Source organism: Notothenia rossii (genome assembly GCF_949606895.1).
Source record: "Notothenia rossii genome assembly, chromosome: 3".
NCBI classification, from domain to species: Eukaryota; Metazoa; Chordata; class Actinopteri; order Perciformes; family Nototheniidae; genus Notothenia; species Notothenia rossii.
The window spans coordinates 46,319,626-46,338,542 of NC_136901.1; the positions used below are offsets into that span (position 1 = coordinate 46,319,626).

Here is an 18,917-nt window from a genome sequence, read left to right on the forward strand (position 1 = left end):
CTGAGCTGTAGTTATCATAGCCTCTCAATCTGAGCTGAAGTTATCAGAGCCTCTCAGTCTGAGCTGTAGTTATCAGAGCCTCTCAGTCTGAGCTGTAGTTATCAGAGTCTCTCAGTCTGAGCTGTAGTTATCAGAGTCTCTCAGTCTGAGCTTTAGTTATCAGAGTCTCACAGTCTGAGCTGTAGTTGTCAAAGCCTCTCAGTCTGAGCTGTAGTTATCAGAGTCTCTCAGTCTGAGCTGTAGTTATCAGAGTCTCTCAGTCTGAGCTGTAGTTATCAGAGCCTCTCAGTCTGAGCTGTAGTTATCAGAGCCTTTCAGTCTGAGCTGTAGTTATCATAGCCTCTCAGTCTGAGCTGTAGTTATCAGAGTCTCTCAGTCTGAGCTGTAGTTATCAGAGCCTCTCAGTCTGAGCTGTAGTTATCAGAGCCTCTCAGTCTGAGCTGTAGTTATCAGAGCCTCTCAGTCTGAGCTGTAGTTATCAGAGTCTCTCAGTCTGAGCTGTAGTTATCAGAGCCTCTCAATCTGAGCAGTAGCTATCAGAGTCTCTCAATCTGAGCTGTAGTTATCAGAGTCTCTCAGTCTAAGCTGTAGTTATCAGAGTCTCTCAGTCTGAGCTGTAGTTATCAGAGCCTCTCAGTCTGAGCTGTAGTTATCAGAGCCTCTCAGTCTGAGCTGTAGTTATCTCTCTCAGTCTGAGCTGTAGTTATCAGAGTCTCTCAGTCTGAGCTGTAGTTATCAGAGTCTCTCAGTCTGAGCTGTAGTTATCAGAGCCTCTCAGTCTGAGCTGTAGTGATCAGAGCCTCTCAGTCTGAGCTGTAGTTATCAGAGCCTCTAAATCTGAGCTGTAGCTATCAGCCTCTCAGTCTGAGCTGTAGTTATCAGAGTCTCTCAGTCTGAGCTGTAGTTATCAGAGCCTCTCAATCTGAGCTGTAGTTATCAGCCTCTCAGACTGAGCTGTAGTTATCAGAGTCTCTCAGTCTGAGCTGTAGTTATCAGAGCCTCTCAATCTGAGCTGTAGTTATCAGAGCCTCTCAGTCTGAGCTGTAGTTATCAGAGCCTCTCAGTCTGAGCTGTAGTTATCAGAGCCTCTCAGTCTGAGCTGTAGTTATCAGAGCCTCTCAGTCTGAGCTGTAGTTATCAGAGTCTCTCAGTCTGAGCTGTAGTTATCAGAGCCTCTCAGTCTGAGCTGTAGTTATCAGAGCCTTTCAGTCTGAGCTGTAGTTGTCAAAGCCTCTCAGTCTGAGCTGTAGTTATCATAGCCTCTCAGTCTGAGCTGTAGTTATCAGAGTCTCTCAGTCTGAGCTGTAGTTATCAGAGCCTCTCAGTCTGAGCTGTAGTTATCAGAGCCTCTCAGTCTGAGCTGTAGTTATCAGAGCCTCTCAGTCTGAGCTGTAGTTATCAGAGTCTCTCAGTCTGAGCTGTAGTTATCAGAGCCTCTCAATCTGAGCAGTAGCTATCAGAGTCTCTCAATCTGAGCTGTAGTTATCAGAGTCTCTCAGTCTAAGCTGTAGTTATCAGAGTCTCTCAGTCTGAGCTGTAGTTATCAGAGCCTCTCAGTCTGAGCTGTAGTTATCAGAGCCTCTCAGTCTGAGCTGTAGTTATCTCTCTCAGTCTGAGCTGTAGTTATCAGAGTCTCTCAGTCTGAGCTGTAGTTATCAGAGTCTCTCAGTCTGAGCTGTAGTTATCAGAGCCTCTCAGTCTGAGCTGTAGTGATCAGAGCCTCTCAGTCTGAGCTGTAGTTATCAGAGTCTCTCAGTCTGAGCTGTAGTTATCAGCCTCTCAGTCTGAGCTGTAGTTATGAGCCTCTCAATCTGAGCTGTAGTTATCAGAGTCTCTCAGTCTGAGCTGTAGTTATCAGAGTCTCTCAGTCTGAGCTGTAGTTATCAGAGCCTCTCAATCTGAGCTGTAGTTATCATAGCCTCTCAGTCTGAGCTGTAGTTATCAGAGTCTTCCAGTTTGAGCTGTAGTTATCAGAGTCTCTCAGTCTGAGCTGTAGTTATCAGAGCCTCTCAGTCTGAGCTGTAGTTATCAGAGTCTCTCAGTCTGAGCTGTAGTTATCAGCCTCTCAATCTGAGCTGTAGTTATCAGTCTCTCAGTCTGAGCTGTAGTTATCAGAGCCTCTCAGTCTGAGCTGTAGTTATCAGAGCCTCTCAGTCTGAGCTGTATATATCAGTCTCTCATTCTTTGCTGTAGTTATCAGAGCCTCTCAGTCTGAGCTGTAGTTATCAGAGTCTCTCAGTCTGAGCTGTAGTTATCAGAGTCTCTCAGTCTGAGCTGTAGTTATCAGAGCCTCTCAATCTGAGCTGTAGTTATCAGAGCCTCTCAGTCTGAGCTGTAGTTATCAGCCTCTCAGTCTGAGCTGTAGTTATCAGAGCCTCTCAGTCTGAGCTTCAGTTATCAGAGCCTCTCAGTCTGAGCTGTAGTTGTAAGAGTCTCTCAGTCTGAACTGTAGTTATCTCTCTCAGTCTGAGCTGTAGTTATCAGAGCCTCTCAATCTGATCTGTAGTTATCAGAGCCTCTCAATCCGAGCTGTAGTTATCAGAGCCTCTCAGTCTGAGCTGTAGTTATCAGAGCCTCTCAGTCTGAGCTGTAGTTATCAGAGCCTCTCAGTCTGAGCTGTAGTTATCAGAGGGTCTCAGTCTGAGCTGTAGTTATCAGAGCCTCTCAGTCTGAGCTGTAGTTATCAGAGTCTCTCAGTCTGAGCTGTAGTTATCTCTCTCAGTCTGAGCTGTAGTTATCAGAGTCTCTCAGACTGAGCTGTAGTTATCAGAGCCTCTCAATCTGAGCTGTAGTTATCTCTCCCAGTCTGAGCTGTAGTTTTCAGAGTCTCTCAGTCTGAGCTGTAGTTGTCAGAGCCTCTCAGTCTGAGCTGTAGTTATCTCTCTCAGTCTAAGCTGTAGTTATCAGAGCCTCCCAGTCTGAGCTGTAGTTATCAGAGCCTCTCAGTCTGAGCTGTAGTTATCAGAGCCTCTCAGTCTGAGCTGTAGTTATCAGAGCCTCTCAGTCTGAGCTGTAGTTATCAGAGTCTCACAGTCTGAGCTGTAGTTATCTCTCTCAGTCTGAGCTGTAGTTATCAGAGCCTCTCAGTCTGAGCTGTAGTTATCTCTCTCAGTCTAAGCTGTAGTTATCTCTCTCTGTCTGAGCTGTAGTTATCAGAGTCTCTCAGTCTGAGCTGTAGTTGTCAAAGCCTCTCAGTCTGAGCTGTAGTTGTCAAAGCCTCTCAGTCTGTGCTGTAGTTATCAGAGCCTCTCAGTATGAGCTGTAGTTATCAGATTCTCTCAGTCTGAGCTGTAGTTATCAGAGTCTCTCAATCTGAGCTATAGTTATCAGAGTCTCTCAATCTGAGCTGTAGTTATCTTTCTCAGTCCGAGCTGTAGTTATCAGAGTCTCTCAGTCTGAGCTGTAGTTATCAGAGTCTCTCAATCTGAGCTGTAGTTATCAGAGCCTCTCAATCTGAGCTGTAGTTATCAGCCTCTCAGTCTGAGCTGTAGTTATCTCCCTCAATCTGAGCTGTAGTTATCAGCCTCTCAGTCTGAGCTATAGTTATCTCCCTCAATCTGAGCTGTAGTTATCAGTCTCTCAGTCTGAGCTGTAGTTATCAGAGTCTCTCAGTGTGAGCTGTAGTTATCCCTCTCAGTCTGAGCTGTAGTTATCAGAGTCTCTCAGTCTGAGCTGTAGTTATCAGAGCCTCTCAATCTGAGCTGTAGTTATCAGAGTCTCTAGTCTGAGCTGTAGTTATCAGAGCCTCTCAGTCTGAGCTGTAGTTATCAGCCTCTCAGTCTGAGCTGTAGTTATCTATCTCAGTCTGAGCTGTAATTATCAGAGCCTCTCAGTCTGAGCTGTAGTTATCAGAGCCTCTCAATCTGAGCTGTAGTTATCAGAGCCTCTCAGTCTGAGCTGTAGTTATCAGCCTCTCAGTCTGAGCTGTAGTTATCAGAGCCTCTCAGTCTGAGCTGTAGTTATCAGAGCCTCTCAGTCTGAGCTGTAGTTATCAGAGTCTCTCAGTCTGAGCTGTAGTTATCAGAGCCTCTCAGTCTGAGCTGTAGTTATCAGAGCCTCTCAGTCTGAGCTGTAGTTATCAGCCTCTCAGTCTGAGCTGTAGTTATCTATCTCAGTCTGAGCTGTAATTATCAGAGCCTCTCAGTCTGAGCTGTAGTTATCAGAGCCTCTCAATCTGAGCTGTAGTTATCAGAGCCTCTCAGTCTGAGCTGTAGTTATCAGCCTCTCAGTCTGAGCTGTAGTTATCAGAGCCTCTCAGTCTGAGCTGTAGTTATCAGAGCCTCTCAGTCTGAGCTGTAGTTATCAGAGTCTCTCAGTCTGAGCTGTAGTTATCAGAGCCTCTCAGTCTGAGCTGTAGTTATCAGAGTCTCTCAGTCTGAGCTGTAGTTATCAGAGTCTCTCAGTCTGAGCTGTAGTTATCAGAGCCTCTCAGTCTGAGCTGTAGTTATCAGCCTCTCAGTCTGAGCTGTAGTTATCAGAGCCTCTCAGTCTGAGCTGTAGTTATCAGAGCCTCTCAGTCTGAGCTGTAGTTATCAGAGTCTCTCAGTCTGAGCTGTAGTTATCAGAGCCTCTCAGTCTGAGCTGTAGTTATCAGAGCCTCTCAGTCAGAGCTGTAGTTATCAGAGCCTCTTAGTCTGAGCTGTAGTTATCAGAGCCTCTCAGTCTGAGAGGTAGTTATCAGAGCCTCTCAGTCTGAGCTGTAGTTATCTCTCTCAGTCTGAGCTGTAGTTATCAGAGCCTCTCAGTCTGAGCTGTAGTTATCAGATTCTCTCAGTCTGAGCTGTAGTTATCAGCCTCTCAGTCTGAACTGTAGTTATCTCTCTCAATCTGAGCTGTAGTTATCAGAGTCTCTCAATCTGAGCTGTAGTTATCAGCCTCTCAGTCTGAGCTGTAGTTATCAGATTCTCTCAGTCTGAGCTGTAGTTATCAGATTCTCTCAGTCTGAGCTGTAGTTATCAGCCTCTCAGTCTGAGCTGTAGTTATCTCTCTCAATCTGAGCTGTAGTTATCAGCCTCTCAGTCTGAGCTGTAATAAGCAGCAGTACTACAAACTGACTGAAGTCAAACCAATAGAATCCCTAACCCTCTAAAATAACTTTTGAGGTGCTTTGTCTTTCTGAGGTTCATGATGTCATAATACTAACTCTACCTGTCTGTCTCTCACCTGTCTGTCTCCACCTGTCTATCTCACCTGACTGTCTCCACCTGTCTATCTCTCACCTGTCTATCTCACCTGACTGTCTCCACCTGTCTATCTCTCACCTGTCTATCTCACCTGACTGTCTCCACCTGTCTATCTCACCTGTCTATCTCTCACCTGTCTATCTCACCTGACTGTCTCCACCTGTCTATCTCTCACCTGTCTATCTCACCTGACTGTCTCCACCTGTCTATCTCTCACCTGTCTATCTCACCTGACTGTCTCCACCTGTCTATCTCACCTGTCTGTCTCTCAACTGTCTATCCCACCTGTCTATCTCACCTGACTGTCTCCACCTGTCTATCTCACCTGTCTGTCTTTCAACTGTCTATCTCACCTGTCTGTCTCCACCTGTCTATCTCACCTGTCTATCTCACCTGACTTTATCCAACTGTCTATCTCTCACCTGTCTATCTCACCTGTCTATCTCCACCTGTCTATCTCTCACCTGTCTTTCTCACCTGTCTGTCTCCACCTGTCCATCTCTCAACTGTCTATCTCACCTGTTTGTCTCTCACCTGTCTATCTCACCTGACTGTCTCCATCTGTCTATCTCTCAACTGTCTATCTCACCTGTCTGTCTCTCACCTTTCTGTCTCTCACCTGTCTGTCTCCACCTGTCTATCTCTCGCCTGTCTGCCTCACCTGTATGTCTCTCAACTGTCTATCTCTCACCTGTCTGTCTCCACCTGTCTATCTCTCAACTGTCTATCTCACCTGTCTATCTCACCTGACTGTCTCCACCTGTCTATCTTACCTGTCTGTCTCTCAACTGTCTATCTCACCTGTCTGTCTCTCAACTGTCTATCTCACCTGTCTGTCTCTCAACTGTCTATCTCACCTGTCTGTCTCTCACCTGTCTATCTCACCTGTCTGTCTCTCAACTGTCTATCTCACCTGTCTGTCTCTCACCTGTCTATCTCACCTGACTGTCTCCACCTGTCTATCTCACCTGACTGTCTCCACTTGTCTATCTCTCAACTGTCTATCTCACCTGACTGTCTCCACCTGTCTATCTCTCAACTGTCTATCTCACCTGTCTGTCTCCACTTGTCTATCTCTCAACTGTCTATCTCACCTGTTTGTCTCTCGCCTGACTGTCTCCACCTGTCTATTTCTCAACTGTCTATCTCACCTGTTTGTCTCTCACCTGTCTATCTCACCTGTTTGTCTCTCACCTGTCTATCTCACCTGACTGTCTCCACCTGTCTATCTCACCTGACTGTCTCCACTTGTCTATCTCTCAACTGTCTATCTCACCTGACTGTCTCCACCTGTCTATCTCTCAACTGTCTATCTCACCTGTCTGTCTCCACTTGTCTATCTCTCAACTGTCTATCTCACCTGTTTGTCTCTCACCTGACTGTCTCCACCTGTCTATTTCTCAACTGTCTATCTCACCTGTTTGTCTCTCACCTGTCTATCTCACCTGTTTGTCTCTCACCTGTCTGTCTCTTACCTGTCTGTCTCCACCTGTCTATCTCTCACCTGTATGTCTCTTACATGTCTGTCTCCACCTGTCTATCTCTCAGAGAAGAGTCAGCAGGAGGCGTTGGAATATTTCACGAAACAGATGAACGACGCTCATCATGGAGGCTGGAGCACCAAGATGGACTGGATCTTCCACACCATCAGACACATGCCCAACGAGCACTGACACACACACACACACACACACACACACACACACACACACACACACACACACACACACACACACACACACACACACACACACACACACACACACACACACACACACCCCATCAGACACATGCCCAACGAGCACTGACAAACAAACTCAGACACACACACACAAACACACACACACACACACACACACACACACACACACACACACACACACACACTTGTGATTTAGCATCATGGTGTGGATGTTGATGGGATGGTTGTTATAGCAACATGAATCTCAGGGTCAGAGGTGAAGGAAGCCAAAGGCATGCTGGGAAAAGAGAAGGTCGTAAAAGTCTTCCAGTCGATGCTACAGTTAGCATGTTAGCTCTGCTAGCTGCGTGCTGCTGTTAGCATGTTAGCTCTGCTAGCTGCATGCTGCTGTTAGCATATAAGCTAGCTGCCCTAAATACTGGTTATGGCTAGAAAGGATCCGTCTAATGTAAATATGACGTCACGTTCTCGTTCTAACTCTCGTTGTAATCGGAGCGGCTCGGTTGTAATCGGAGCGGCTCGGAAGCGCAGTCACGTGGCTGAATGTTTACGTTTGGGATGGCGAGAAACTAAACTATATTAAATATGTAAATACTTGTTAGCGGTCTTGCTCTTGAAAGAAGAATGACAACACTGTAGATCAGCAACACTATGGTTTATTTTGTATTCACAGGCAAGTCAACGTTGTCGCAGTAAAAGTACCAAGATAGCTCCTGGTGCAATAAAATGTATGTTGCATGTTACTGCTGTAGATGTGTTTACCTTTATATCCCGTTGGGTAGTTTAATCTGCAGCAATGCATCATATTCTATAATATCATCATATATGTGTAGCTTTGTCTCTGTCGTATCTTTCAAAAGTAAAGTGAAACAGCTGTTTTCAGTTTTGTGATGATGCATTTTCCAGCTGATCCAAGAGGCTTTTTAAACACCTTACTTGGCTTAAGAGGGAGGGGAATTTTCTCAACACATAAAGGAACACTTTATCCTTCAGTTTATCACAAACATTACATCAACACATTTGGAGATCCTAATTTGAATCCAGTCTGTAATTTGATATTAAGGTTTTAATAATGAAATGAGGTCATGAATCGAGTTCAAGGTTAAGATCATCTTTATTATCCTATGTACAAAAATGAACATACAACATTAATATAACAGTAACGAATAAAAAAAAATAACATTATGCAACTCTGATCTTCTTGCTGATACTTTTCAAAGTTACTTTTACATTTGCTCTACTTCTCCTGCTACTGTTTGCTCTGCTTTCAACTTCTCTTTCAACTCTGCTCTTTACTCTGCTTTCCCTGTTTCCTCTGTTCTCCTCTCCTCATCTTCTCCTCAGACTATCCTCCTTTTGCTGTATCCTCTCCTCTCCTGTTCTCCTCTCCTCATACTCTCCTCCTTTTGCTGTCTCCTCTCCTCTGTTCTCCTCATCTCCTCTCCTCCTCAGACTCTCCTCCTTTTGCTGCTAGATATTTAGACTGTAATGACAGCTTATGATATACTTTTTATAACTACATAAATCACATGCAATGGATTAAAAACTTTGTTTTACTTACCACCTCTTTACAGCTCCATTCATCTCCAAGCTTCCAACATTCACCTGGCGGTGGTGCCTTGGATGAAAACAACTTTTGATATGATACAATACAACAACAATAGTTAACACCTATCCACAGCAATAAGCACAATGAGAAGACTAATGGTCTCTTTTATACCAATTTCTATTGGAGTGAAATGAACTGTGCCATGTCACATAGGATTGGAATGGATGATTGGCTGTGTTTTGTGAATATAGAGGAGATGGCAAAAGTAAATATACTTTGTTCTTACCTAAAGCATCTATCCTCCTCTTCGTACCCCTGCCTGCTCCTCCCGCATTAGACTCCGGGGACTTAGCTTTTAAAATCTTGTTCAAGCTGTCCACTCTGTTGGATCTCATGACCTCAGCTTTATGACCCACCCGGCCTGAAAAAGGGTGTCTACGATGGCTGGTACTAAGAGGTGTTATGGTCCTCTTCTGCCTTTTGTTTTTGGGGGGCGTGAAGGTGAGAGGAAGACTACTGTCATGTGGGGTGTGTTGCTTTGCGTCCTCCAAAAGATAATTTAGTCTTGATATCACTGTACACATGAACGTCTCATCCTGTAGGTGGTATGTGTGCTCAGTAATTTCCCGCAATAAGGTCCCACACTGCTGTCGTTTCCTATCTCTTGAGGACTTTGAGTGGGTTACCACTGCTCTGATTACAATGAGAGTTAGAACGACGTCTCTTCCCGCATCCCGCCCACCCCGACCCTTTCCGATTACAGCCGAGCCGCTCCGATTACAACGAGAGTTAGAACGAGAACGTGACGTCATATTTACATTAGACGGATCCTTTCTAGCCATAACCCTAAATACTGTAGCATTTGAATGAAACTTTATTAATGTGACTTTATAAACTTGAGAATTTGAATGAAGCTTTATTCAAACCAGCAAAGTGCGAGAGCAATAAAACCTCCAATTACATTCAAGACGTTATTATGACAATCAGGAGTTCTGACCAATAGGAAGGCAGAGCCGACCAGCTGTGGGCGGAGCCTCTAGAGCACTAACCAATCACGTCTCTGTAAATCAAAGCACAACAGATCAGCTGAAGTTTACAGTTTGAACCAAAACGACCACTTTTTATACGAAGATAGGTTTTAATCTAATAATTAAAACAACATTCAAACTTTTCCTCCAGAAAGTCATTCGTTAAACATTAGGACTTCATTTTAAAGCTTCGGAGAATTTTTCTACCAACATTAAACCGTTTGTACCTAAAAACACTCATTTTTAAGGTAAGATTTCAGATCTATTTTCTTATAAATGTCAAGAAGTTGAGGAGCTGTTCATATTTAAAATATTGCAGCTCATCCTAATATTACAAAGTTATTAAATCAATCTCTGTGCAGCTGATTCATAGTCTCTCCGTCCACAGCCGGTGGCTCGAGACCCAAATTAGCTCCAACGTTTTTAATATTTATTCAATTTGAATCATCTCAGAGAGAGACGCTCTGATTTCTACTGGACATATTGCGTTATATCAGGGAACAAGCTCAACCAATCAGCTGCTCGATAGCCGTGTCAATGCTAGGCTCATTGTTAGTGTGTGCTAGCAAGGTGCACCCATAGTTAGCTAGAAGTTAAAGGGTGACGTTAGCATAGCATCAGAGGGGTAATGGATGACGTTAGCATAGCATCAGCTGGGTAATGGGTGACCTTAGCGTAACATCAGCTGGGTAATGGGTGACGTTAGCATAGCATCAGAGGGGTAATGGATGACCTTAGCGTAGCATCAGCTGGGTAATGTGTGACCTTAGCGTAGCATCTGCTGGGTAATGGGTGACCTTAGCGTAACATCAGCTGGGTAATGGGTGACCTTAGCGTAGCATCAGAGAGGTAGAGGGTGACGTTAGCGTAGCATCAGCTGGGTAAAGGGTGATGTTAGCGTAGCATCAGATGGGTAATGGGTGACGTTAGTGTAGCATCAGATGGGTAATGGGTGACGTTAGCGTAGCATCAGAGAGGTAAAGGGTGACGTTAGCGTAGCATAAGAGAGGTAAAGGGTGCCATTAGCATAGCCTCAGAGGGGTAAAGGGTGACGTTAGCGTAGCATCAGAGAGGTAAAGTGTGACCTTACTGTAGCATCAGAGAGGTAAAGGATGATGTTAGCGTAGCATTAGAGAGGTAAAGGGTGACGTTAGCGTAGCATCAGAGAGGTAAAGGGTGACGTCAACGTAGCATCAGAGAGGTAAAGGGTGACGTGAGCATAGCATTGGAGAGGTAAAGGGTGACGTTAGCGTAGCATCAGAGAGGTAAAGGGTGACGTTAGCGTAGCATCAGAGAGGTAAAGGGTGACGTTAGCGTAGCATCAGAGAGGTAAAGGGTGACGTTAACGTAGCATCAGAGAGGTAAAGGGTGACGTGAGCGTAGCATCAGAGAGGTAAAGGGTGACGTTAGCGTAGCATCAGGGAGGTAAAGGGTGACGTTAACGTAGCATCAGAGGTAAAGGGTGAAGTAAACGTAGCATCAGAGAGGTAAAGGGTGACGTTAGCATAGCATCAGAGAGTTAAAGGGTGACCTTTGTGTAGCATCAGAGAGGTAAAGGGTGACGTTAGCGTAGCATCAGAGAGGTAAAGGGTGACGTTAACGTAGCATCAGAGAGGTAAAGGGTGACGTGAGCGTAGCCTCAGAGGGGTAAAGGGTGACGTTAGCGTAGCATCAGAGAGGTAAAGGGTGACCTTACTGTAGCATCAGAGAGGTAAAGGATGATGTTAGCGTAGCATCAGAGAGGTAAAGGGTGACGTTAGCGTAGCCTCAGAGGGGTAAAGGGTGACGTTAGCGTAGCATCAGAGAGGTAAAGGGTGACGTTAACGTACCATCAGAGAGGTAAAGGGTGACGTGAGCGTAGCATTAGAGGTAAAGGGTGACGTTAGCGTAGCATCAGAGAGGTAAAGGGTGACGTTAGCGTAGCATCAGAGAGGTAAAGGGTGACGTTAGCGTAGCATCAGAGAGGTAAAGGGTGACGTTAACGTAGCATCAGAGAGTTAAAGGCTGACGTGAGCGTAGCATTAGAGAGGTAAAGGGTGACGTTAGCTTAGCATTAGAGAGGTAAAGGATGACGTTAGCGTAGCATCAGAGAGGTAGGGGGTGAAGTCGCCAGTTTTTTATTTGAATGTGAAGGTGTGTGTTTGTGTCGTTAACAATGACGACCTGACTCCGCCCCATGCTGCATGACATCATCAACGGTGCTGTTACCATGGTGACTTGATGAGTGTGTTGTACTCATGATGGTTTGTAATGTTGAATATGATTTGTGGTTTTAATCCTGATGCTGTCGGATCCTCGTCTCAAAGACTTTTTACTTCAAACAGAGACGATGGATCGACCAATAGGAAGTGCTGTGCAGCTCCACGCCCATATATGGGACCGGAGAATTCACTTCTTCAAAAAAAGTTAAAACAACAAACATTGAGACTGTCAGTGTTATTGTGTACTTTCAAAATAAAAGCTCAACAGGTGTGACACAGTTGAAGTTGGTCTTATTCATTTCTAACATACATATATAAAAGTATTTCAAGGTTCTTTATTTCATATTTTCAGTCAAAATACTTATAAGTAGAAATACTTCTACACTAAAGTATTTTATATTTTGAGTAGAAATACTTCCAAACTAAAGTATTACATATTTTGAGTAGAAATACTTCGACACTGAAGTATTTTATTTACAAGTGCGAAACGCCTTCCGTTAACATTGTCCCTTCTCCACTTCCATCCAGTCTCTCTGCATATGCGCACTGAGCTTTGTTTGAGCAGAGCCTCACGAGGAGCCGCAGAGAAACAAAGTAAAAACAATAAAGTAATCAATTCAGAATAAAGAGGATATTGTTCCAGAGCAGCGATGGACCTGCTTGAGCGGTAAGACACAATAATAACATCATATAAAGCAGATAAAAGACCGACGATCCGCCGGCACCAATCCGGGAATTATCCGGAGCTAACAGCTAACAGTTAGCATCAGCTGTTTTAAACCAATACTGCAGTAATACTGTTTAAATACTGTAATACTATCTGTTTGAATACTGCAGGAATACTACATTGTTTAAATACTTTAATACATTTTAATACGGTATATATCTATATATATAATATATATATATCCTAGGCTTGTTTGAGATGAGCTGCGGCTCGCCTCCAAAGTAGAAGAGAATAGCCGATTGCAGCGGGGGAGGTTTCAAAAGGCTCGCCTGAAGTCGGAAAGCTCGGAATCGGCTTGACTCGGTTTGCATTTATAAAGAATGCACAAATGTGTTTAATCGTTAATGTCAGATATGTACTAAGTAAATACATGTGTTCCTGCTCAAGATTAGATTCAACTTTATTGTTATTGCACAGATTACAGGTACTGAGACAACGAAATGCAGTTTAGCTTCTAAACAGGAGTGCAACAAGCAGTAAAGTGAAAAGTAATGTACACAATCTACAGAATAAAATATGTGTATGAATACACTAGATACACACAGCAGACTGTGAGCAGTATGAACAGTGTGTATGAATACACTAGATACACACAGCAGCTTTGAGCAGTATGAACAGTGTGTATGAATACACTAGATCAGGGATGGGCAACTTTGAGGATTGTGAGGGCCAAAAAAAAAATTCCTCACTACCAGAGGGCCACTTCGTGACCATTCACTTCCATCGGCAGGATACTATATCCACAACATTTAAATAGCCAACTTTAGCTACTAATTTAATGAAAATAACTAAATATATATAGGCAATAAATGTTTATTGTACCAAACACTAACACTGAGTTTAACAACGAATATTCATCTTTGTATTGTGTTTCTATGCTTCCCTCACATTCCATACATAAAACCAAGAACATATGCATTTTTCTGAACTTCACCAACAGCTGGATCAGTAAGCTATACATCTTAATGAGATACTTGTGGCCTCTCCTGCTGCTGCACAATAGACTGAATGTCAATATCAACATTTGTACATCCGATTTGCATGAGATGGAACAGTGTCTCATCTGTCAGTCTGTTTCTCTCCCTTGACTTGATGTGCTTCATCATAGAGAAGTTGCTCTCGCAGATGTAAGTGCTGCCAAACATGCTGGCCATTGAGAGCGCAAAATCCCTGAGGAGTGGAAAGCGGGACTCGGGTAGCAGTCTCCAAAAGGAAATTCCCCTCTCCTGGCGCTTTGCTAGAAAGGGGTCTGACTGTAGTTCGCACATTTCAAGCTGCAACTCAGGGGGCTGCTCGATGATTGCAGCCGAGAGGGGGTTAGTGAATAACTCGATGCGTGGCTGCATGGTGTGGAAATCTTGAAAGCGCTTCTTAAACTGCTGCTGCAGTGTTTCTATGTCGGCTCTGTACTTGGGTAATGTTTTCTCACATTCGGGGACATCTTTGCGCATCTCTTCACATGACGGGAAGTGCGCCAGATTAGGACGGTCGGCTGAAAATCCGTCTTTAAACAGAGTCAGTTTAGTAACAAATGCGTTCATGTGCGCATATAGATCCAACACGGTTTGGCATCTTCCCTGTAACCGCATATTCAGGTGATTAAGATGCGAGGTAATGTCCGCAAGGAAAGCCATGTCGAGAAGAAAATCTGTATTCCTGAGTTTTGCGCAGTACGCACTTGTATCACATTGGATGGTGTCCTCCAAGAACACAGGGATTTCTGCGCGTAGCGCAAAAAACCTCTCCAAGCATTTTCCACGGCTCATCCACCTTATCTGTAAATCACCGTATGCGGCGTTCACTTCATCCAAAAAGGCTATAAACTTCCTGTGATTGAGAGACTGGTTCCCTCCTCGAATGAGATTAGTAGTCTTGGTAACTAAATCCATGACATGGCTAACGTTCGTTGATTTGGCACACAGAGCCTCCTGCAATATCAAAACGAAATTTGATTTAGCCTGATTTTTTTTTTACAAAGAATGCCCACATTCAAAACCATTAGAATAGATAACAATAATGTTACCCACCTGATGTATGATGCAGTGCACTATTGGACAGTCAACGCCACTCTGGCGGAGGAGGCCGGCAAATCCAGTGCGCTTTCCTTGCATTGCTGGCGCACCATCGGTAACAACAGCTGAGAGCTTGTGAAATCCTCCGTGCGCACTTACAACATTTTCAACAGCGGCGAAAATATCTTGTCCTTTGGTAGTGCCATGCAAAGAAGCCAGTTTCAATAACTCCTTGTGCACTTCAAATGAACTGTTAATGTCCCGTGTGTAGATGAGAAGCTGGCTCACATCAGTCACATCAGTGCTCTCATCCAACGCTAAGGAAAAGTATGCACAGTCATGCATGACTTGTTTTACCTTTTGTTCGACATGATTTTGTATTTCAAATATTCTTCGTGTCACTGTCCGACGGGACAAAGAGACGGTTTCAAAGTTTTTAGCCATGTTGTCATCTCCGAATGCTTTAGCCATCTGGACTGCACAACTTTTCACCATTTCGCCGTCAGACAGGGGCTTCTTAGCTTTAGCAAGCTCAAGGGAAACGGCATAAGACGCCGTGAGAGACGATTGCTGTGTAGTCGTGGCTCTGGTAAAAAAGGTCTGCTGCATATTTTCCCTTTCAGGTCAGCAACGATGGCGACTCTGGCAGCTCCTGTGTGCTTTTCATATTTGTCTTTATGGGTGCTGTTGTAGTGGCGACTTAAATTGTAGTCCTTCATTGCCGATTTAGTTTCAAGACACACCAAACACATAGGTTTGCCTTTGAATTCTGTAAACAGATAATCTATTTCCCATTTTGGCTGAAAGAGACGGTTTTCTAGGTTCAGTTTTCTTTTTTGGGCGCTCATGTTTCTTTTCCCGCTAACGGAGGAAAGCCGCGAGGTAAACAGAAGACAATATACACTTGGCTGCAGGCCTCATGAATTTGGGGGGAGCGCCCTCTAGCGGTGAATATTATTAATTACAAGTGGTGTCTGGTTCAAATGATTTGCTTGTTTACAACTGTGAAACCAATATATTTTTGTAAATTGACTCGCGGGCCGCCCAAAGTGAGGGCGGTGGCCACATGCGGCCCGCGGGCCGCCAGTTGCCCATCCCTGCACTAGATACACACAGCAGCCTGTGAGCAGTATGAACAGTGTGTATGAATACACTAGATACACACAGCAGCCTGAGAGCAGTATGAATACACTAGATACACACAGCAGCCTGAGAGCAGTATGAACAGTGTGTATGAATACACTAGATGCACACAGCAGACTGTGAGCAGTATGAACAGTGTGTATGCATATGCTAAGATATATAAAGTATGAAAACGGTCTCATGCAGTCAAGCCTCCAGAGCAAGTCGGACAAAATTACCATCATGCAGCGTACGAGCAAGACGGCGGTCGCAAATGCGCAGGTCTGCGTCGGTCCCGCTCATCTCAAACGAGCTTAATGTGTGTGTGTATGTATGTATATATATATATATATATATATATATATATATATATATATATATATATATATATATAGTCAGCATCTAATTGGCTGATGTGTCTGTGAGTCAGCATGTGATTGGCTGATGTGTCTAGACCTGTCACGATAATTAATTGTGTTGGACGATACATTTTTCTGGAAATTATTGCGATAAACGATAATATTGTCGGCACCGTTTTAAGACCATTTTAGACAATGATAATATATAATAATAATTCAAGTACATCCTTTCAAACATACATTTTTATTGAACATTCAACATTGCAAATGAAATGTGAAATAATATTAAAATATATAAATTATATATAATAAATAAAACAAATAAATTAAATTATAATAAATTAATGAAATCACACACAACCAAAACAATAAATTAATTAGAGTCAGGCTGGAAAACAGAGCTCTCTCTCTCTCATATATATATAAATAAATAAATAAATAAATATGAGCACACATTATCTCACAAGCAAAAAAACCTCCTTAAAACAACAGTCAAGTGTACAGTCCACTGTCAAAGACCCAGATGCCTCAACAGGCCATATCCAAATCAGTTTTTCTAAGTTTTCGAGCAAGGGACACCAACATGTTTGCATTGTCGGGCGGGGGCTCTACATCTCCAGCTGCCGTGTTTGCTCCCAGCTGGGAAAACGGAATGGGGTGGTTGTGTTTTAGGTGGTTTAAAATGCGTGGTATTGCCTGCTTTTGTCGCTACCTTTTTTAAACCAATGCGACACACCGCCCGGCTCATTCAAGTCCGTAGGTTCGCCTCGTTTATTTGGTTTGAATCCAAAATACTGCCACACCGGAGAATCGAGATGTGTAGGTTTTGTAACCAATTCCATTTCACTTTAAATTCCCCGCGAGTAAGTCACACGTTGTCTCCCGCTTGTCGCTATATTATTAATTTGGCTGCTGCACGTGCACGCGGAGTGTCCTGACCTGGCTGTGTGTCAGCCCCGCCCCTCACAGCGCGCCTGGCAGCCACAGCGCTCCAGGCTAAAATGCTGGTCACATCTTTATGTAAACGGCAATTTATCGAGCTCAGAAAAGTTATCGAGTCCATTTTTATTTATCGTACGATAAGTCAATTTATCGATTATCGCGACAGGCCTAGTGTCTGTGAGTTAGCGTGTGATGAGTCAGCATGTGATTGGCTGATGTGTCTGTGAGTCAGCGTGTGATTGGCTGATGTGTCTGTGAGTCAGCGTGTGATGAGTCAGCATGTGATTGGCCGATGTGTCTGAGTCAGCGTGTGATTGGCCGATGTGTCTGTGATTCAGCATGAGATTGGCCGATGTGTCTGTGAGTCAGTAGGCTTGTTTGAGACGCGTTGCGGCTCGCCTCGAAAGTAGACGAGAATAACCGATCGCAGCCGGGGGAGGTCTCAAAAAGCTCGCCTGAAGTCGGACAGCTCCGAGTCGGCTTCTTCTTCTTCTACTTTTTCGCCTTCTTCTTCTCTCGTTTTTTTGGCGGATTGCAAACCACTTTAAGGTGCATACCGCCACCTCCGGAGTCGGCTTGACTCGGTTTGCATTTATAAAGAATGCACACATGTGTTTAATCGTTAATGTCAGATATGTACTAAGTAAATACATGTGTTCCTGCTCAAGATTAGATTCAACTTTATTGTTATTGCACAGATTACAGGTACTGAGACAACGACATGCAGTTTAGCTTCTAACCAGGAGTGCAACAAGCAGTAAAGTGAAAAGTAATGTACACAATCTACAGAATAAAATATAGAATGAATTGAATGATGAATAAACAGTGAAGGGTATGAATACACTAGATATACACAGCAGCCTGAGAGCAGTATGAACAGTGTGTATGAATACACTAGATACACACAGCAGCCTGAGAGCAGTATGAACAGTGTGTATGAATACACTAGATACACACAGCAGACTGTGAGCAGTATGAACAGTGTGTATGAATACACTAGATACACACAGCAGCCTGTGAGCAGTATGAACAGTGTGTATGAATACACTAGATACACACAGCAGCCTGTGAGCAGTATGAACAGTGTGTATGAATACACTAGATACACACAGCAGCCTGTGAGCAGTATGAACAGTGTGTATGAATACACTAGATACACACAGCAGCCTGAGAGCAGTATGAACAGTGTGTATGAATACACTAGATACACACAGCAGCCTGAGAGCAGTATGAACAGTGTGTATGAATACACTAGATACACACAGCAGCCTGAGAGCAGTATGAACAGTGTATGAATACACTAGATACACACAGCAGCCTGTGAGCAGTATGAACAGTGTGTATGAATACAGTAGATACACACAGCAGCTTGTGAGCAGTATGAACAGTGTGTATGAATACACTAGATACACACAGCAGCCTGAGAGCAGTATGAACAGTGTGTATGAATACACTAGATACACACAGCAGCCTGTGAGCAGTATGAACAGTGTGTATGAATACACTAGATACACACAGCAGCCTGAGAGCAGTATGAACAGTGTGTATGAATACACTAGATATACACAGCAGCCTGTGAGCAGTATGAACAGTGTGTATGAATACACTAGATACACACAGCAGCCTGTGAGCAGTATGAACAGTGTGTGAATATGCTAAGATATATAAAGTATGAAAACGGTAAGCAGTGCAAGTTGAGTATAACATATATAGATATTAATTTCATGATGATAAACATTGAGGAACAATGATGAAAAATGTGAATGGAAGTGGCGACGTAAAACTGACACAAAGCAACAACAAACTTTTGCCGAGCCAATTGGAGAGTTTCATCAGCAGCACGGGGTAAAACCCACCAATGAGCGCTCAGCTGGAGATACCAGCGAGTCGTTTCCCATCAAGCATTTCGCTTCCACAGCCCGTGGAGAGGAACTGCGCCGCCTCGTCACGCCTCGCTCTCAAGGCTGCGGGCGTCTTTGTCCCGCGAGATTTCAACGTCTCATGTGAGCGAGCCTCCAGAGCAAGTCGGACAAAATGACTAACCATCATGCAACGCACGAGCAAGACCATCCATCCATCCATCCATCCATCC

At 43.9% G+C, this 18,917-nt stretch overlaps 2 protein-coding genes across 2 annotated transcripts in view; one reads left to right on the forward strand and one right to left on the reverse strand.

The window, feature by feature from the left end:
* Window positions 1–11,937, forward strand: part of LOC307032753 (phosphatidylinositol 4,5-bisphosphate 3-kinase catalytic subunit alpha isoform-like) — a 71,170-nt gene extending 59,233 nt beyond the window's left edge. Inside the window, exon 28 of the mRNA XM_079670974.1 lies at window positions 6,732–11,937. Coding sequence (XP_079527100.1) covers window positions 6,732–6,856 — 125 coding nt within the window. The 3' untranslated portion in view covers window positions 6,857–11,937. The remainder of the gene's footprint in view (window positions 1–6,731) is intronic.
* Window positions 11,938–12,336: 399 nt separating this feature from the next.
* Window positions 12,337–15,011, reverse strand: LOC307034471 (general transcription factor II-I repeat domain-containing protein 2A-like; the record flags this gene model as incomplete). Its single annotated transcript, XM_079673306.1, has 2 exons — window positions 12,337–14,318; window positions 14,418–15,011. The coding sequence occupies 2 exons, from the start codon at window positions 15,009–15,011 to the stop codon at window positions 13,353–13,355; spliced, it is 1,560 nt and encodes a 519-aa protein (XP_079529432.1). The 3' UTR covers window positions 12,337–13,352.
* Window positions 15,012–18,917: the final 3,906 nt, after the last annotated feature.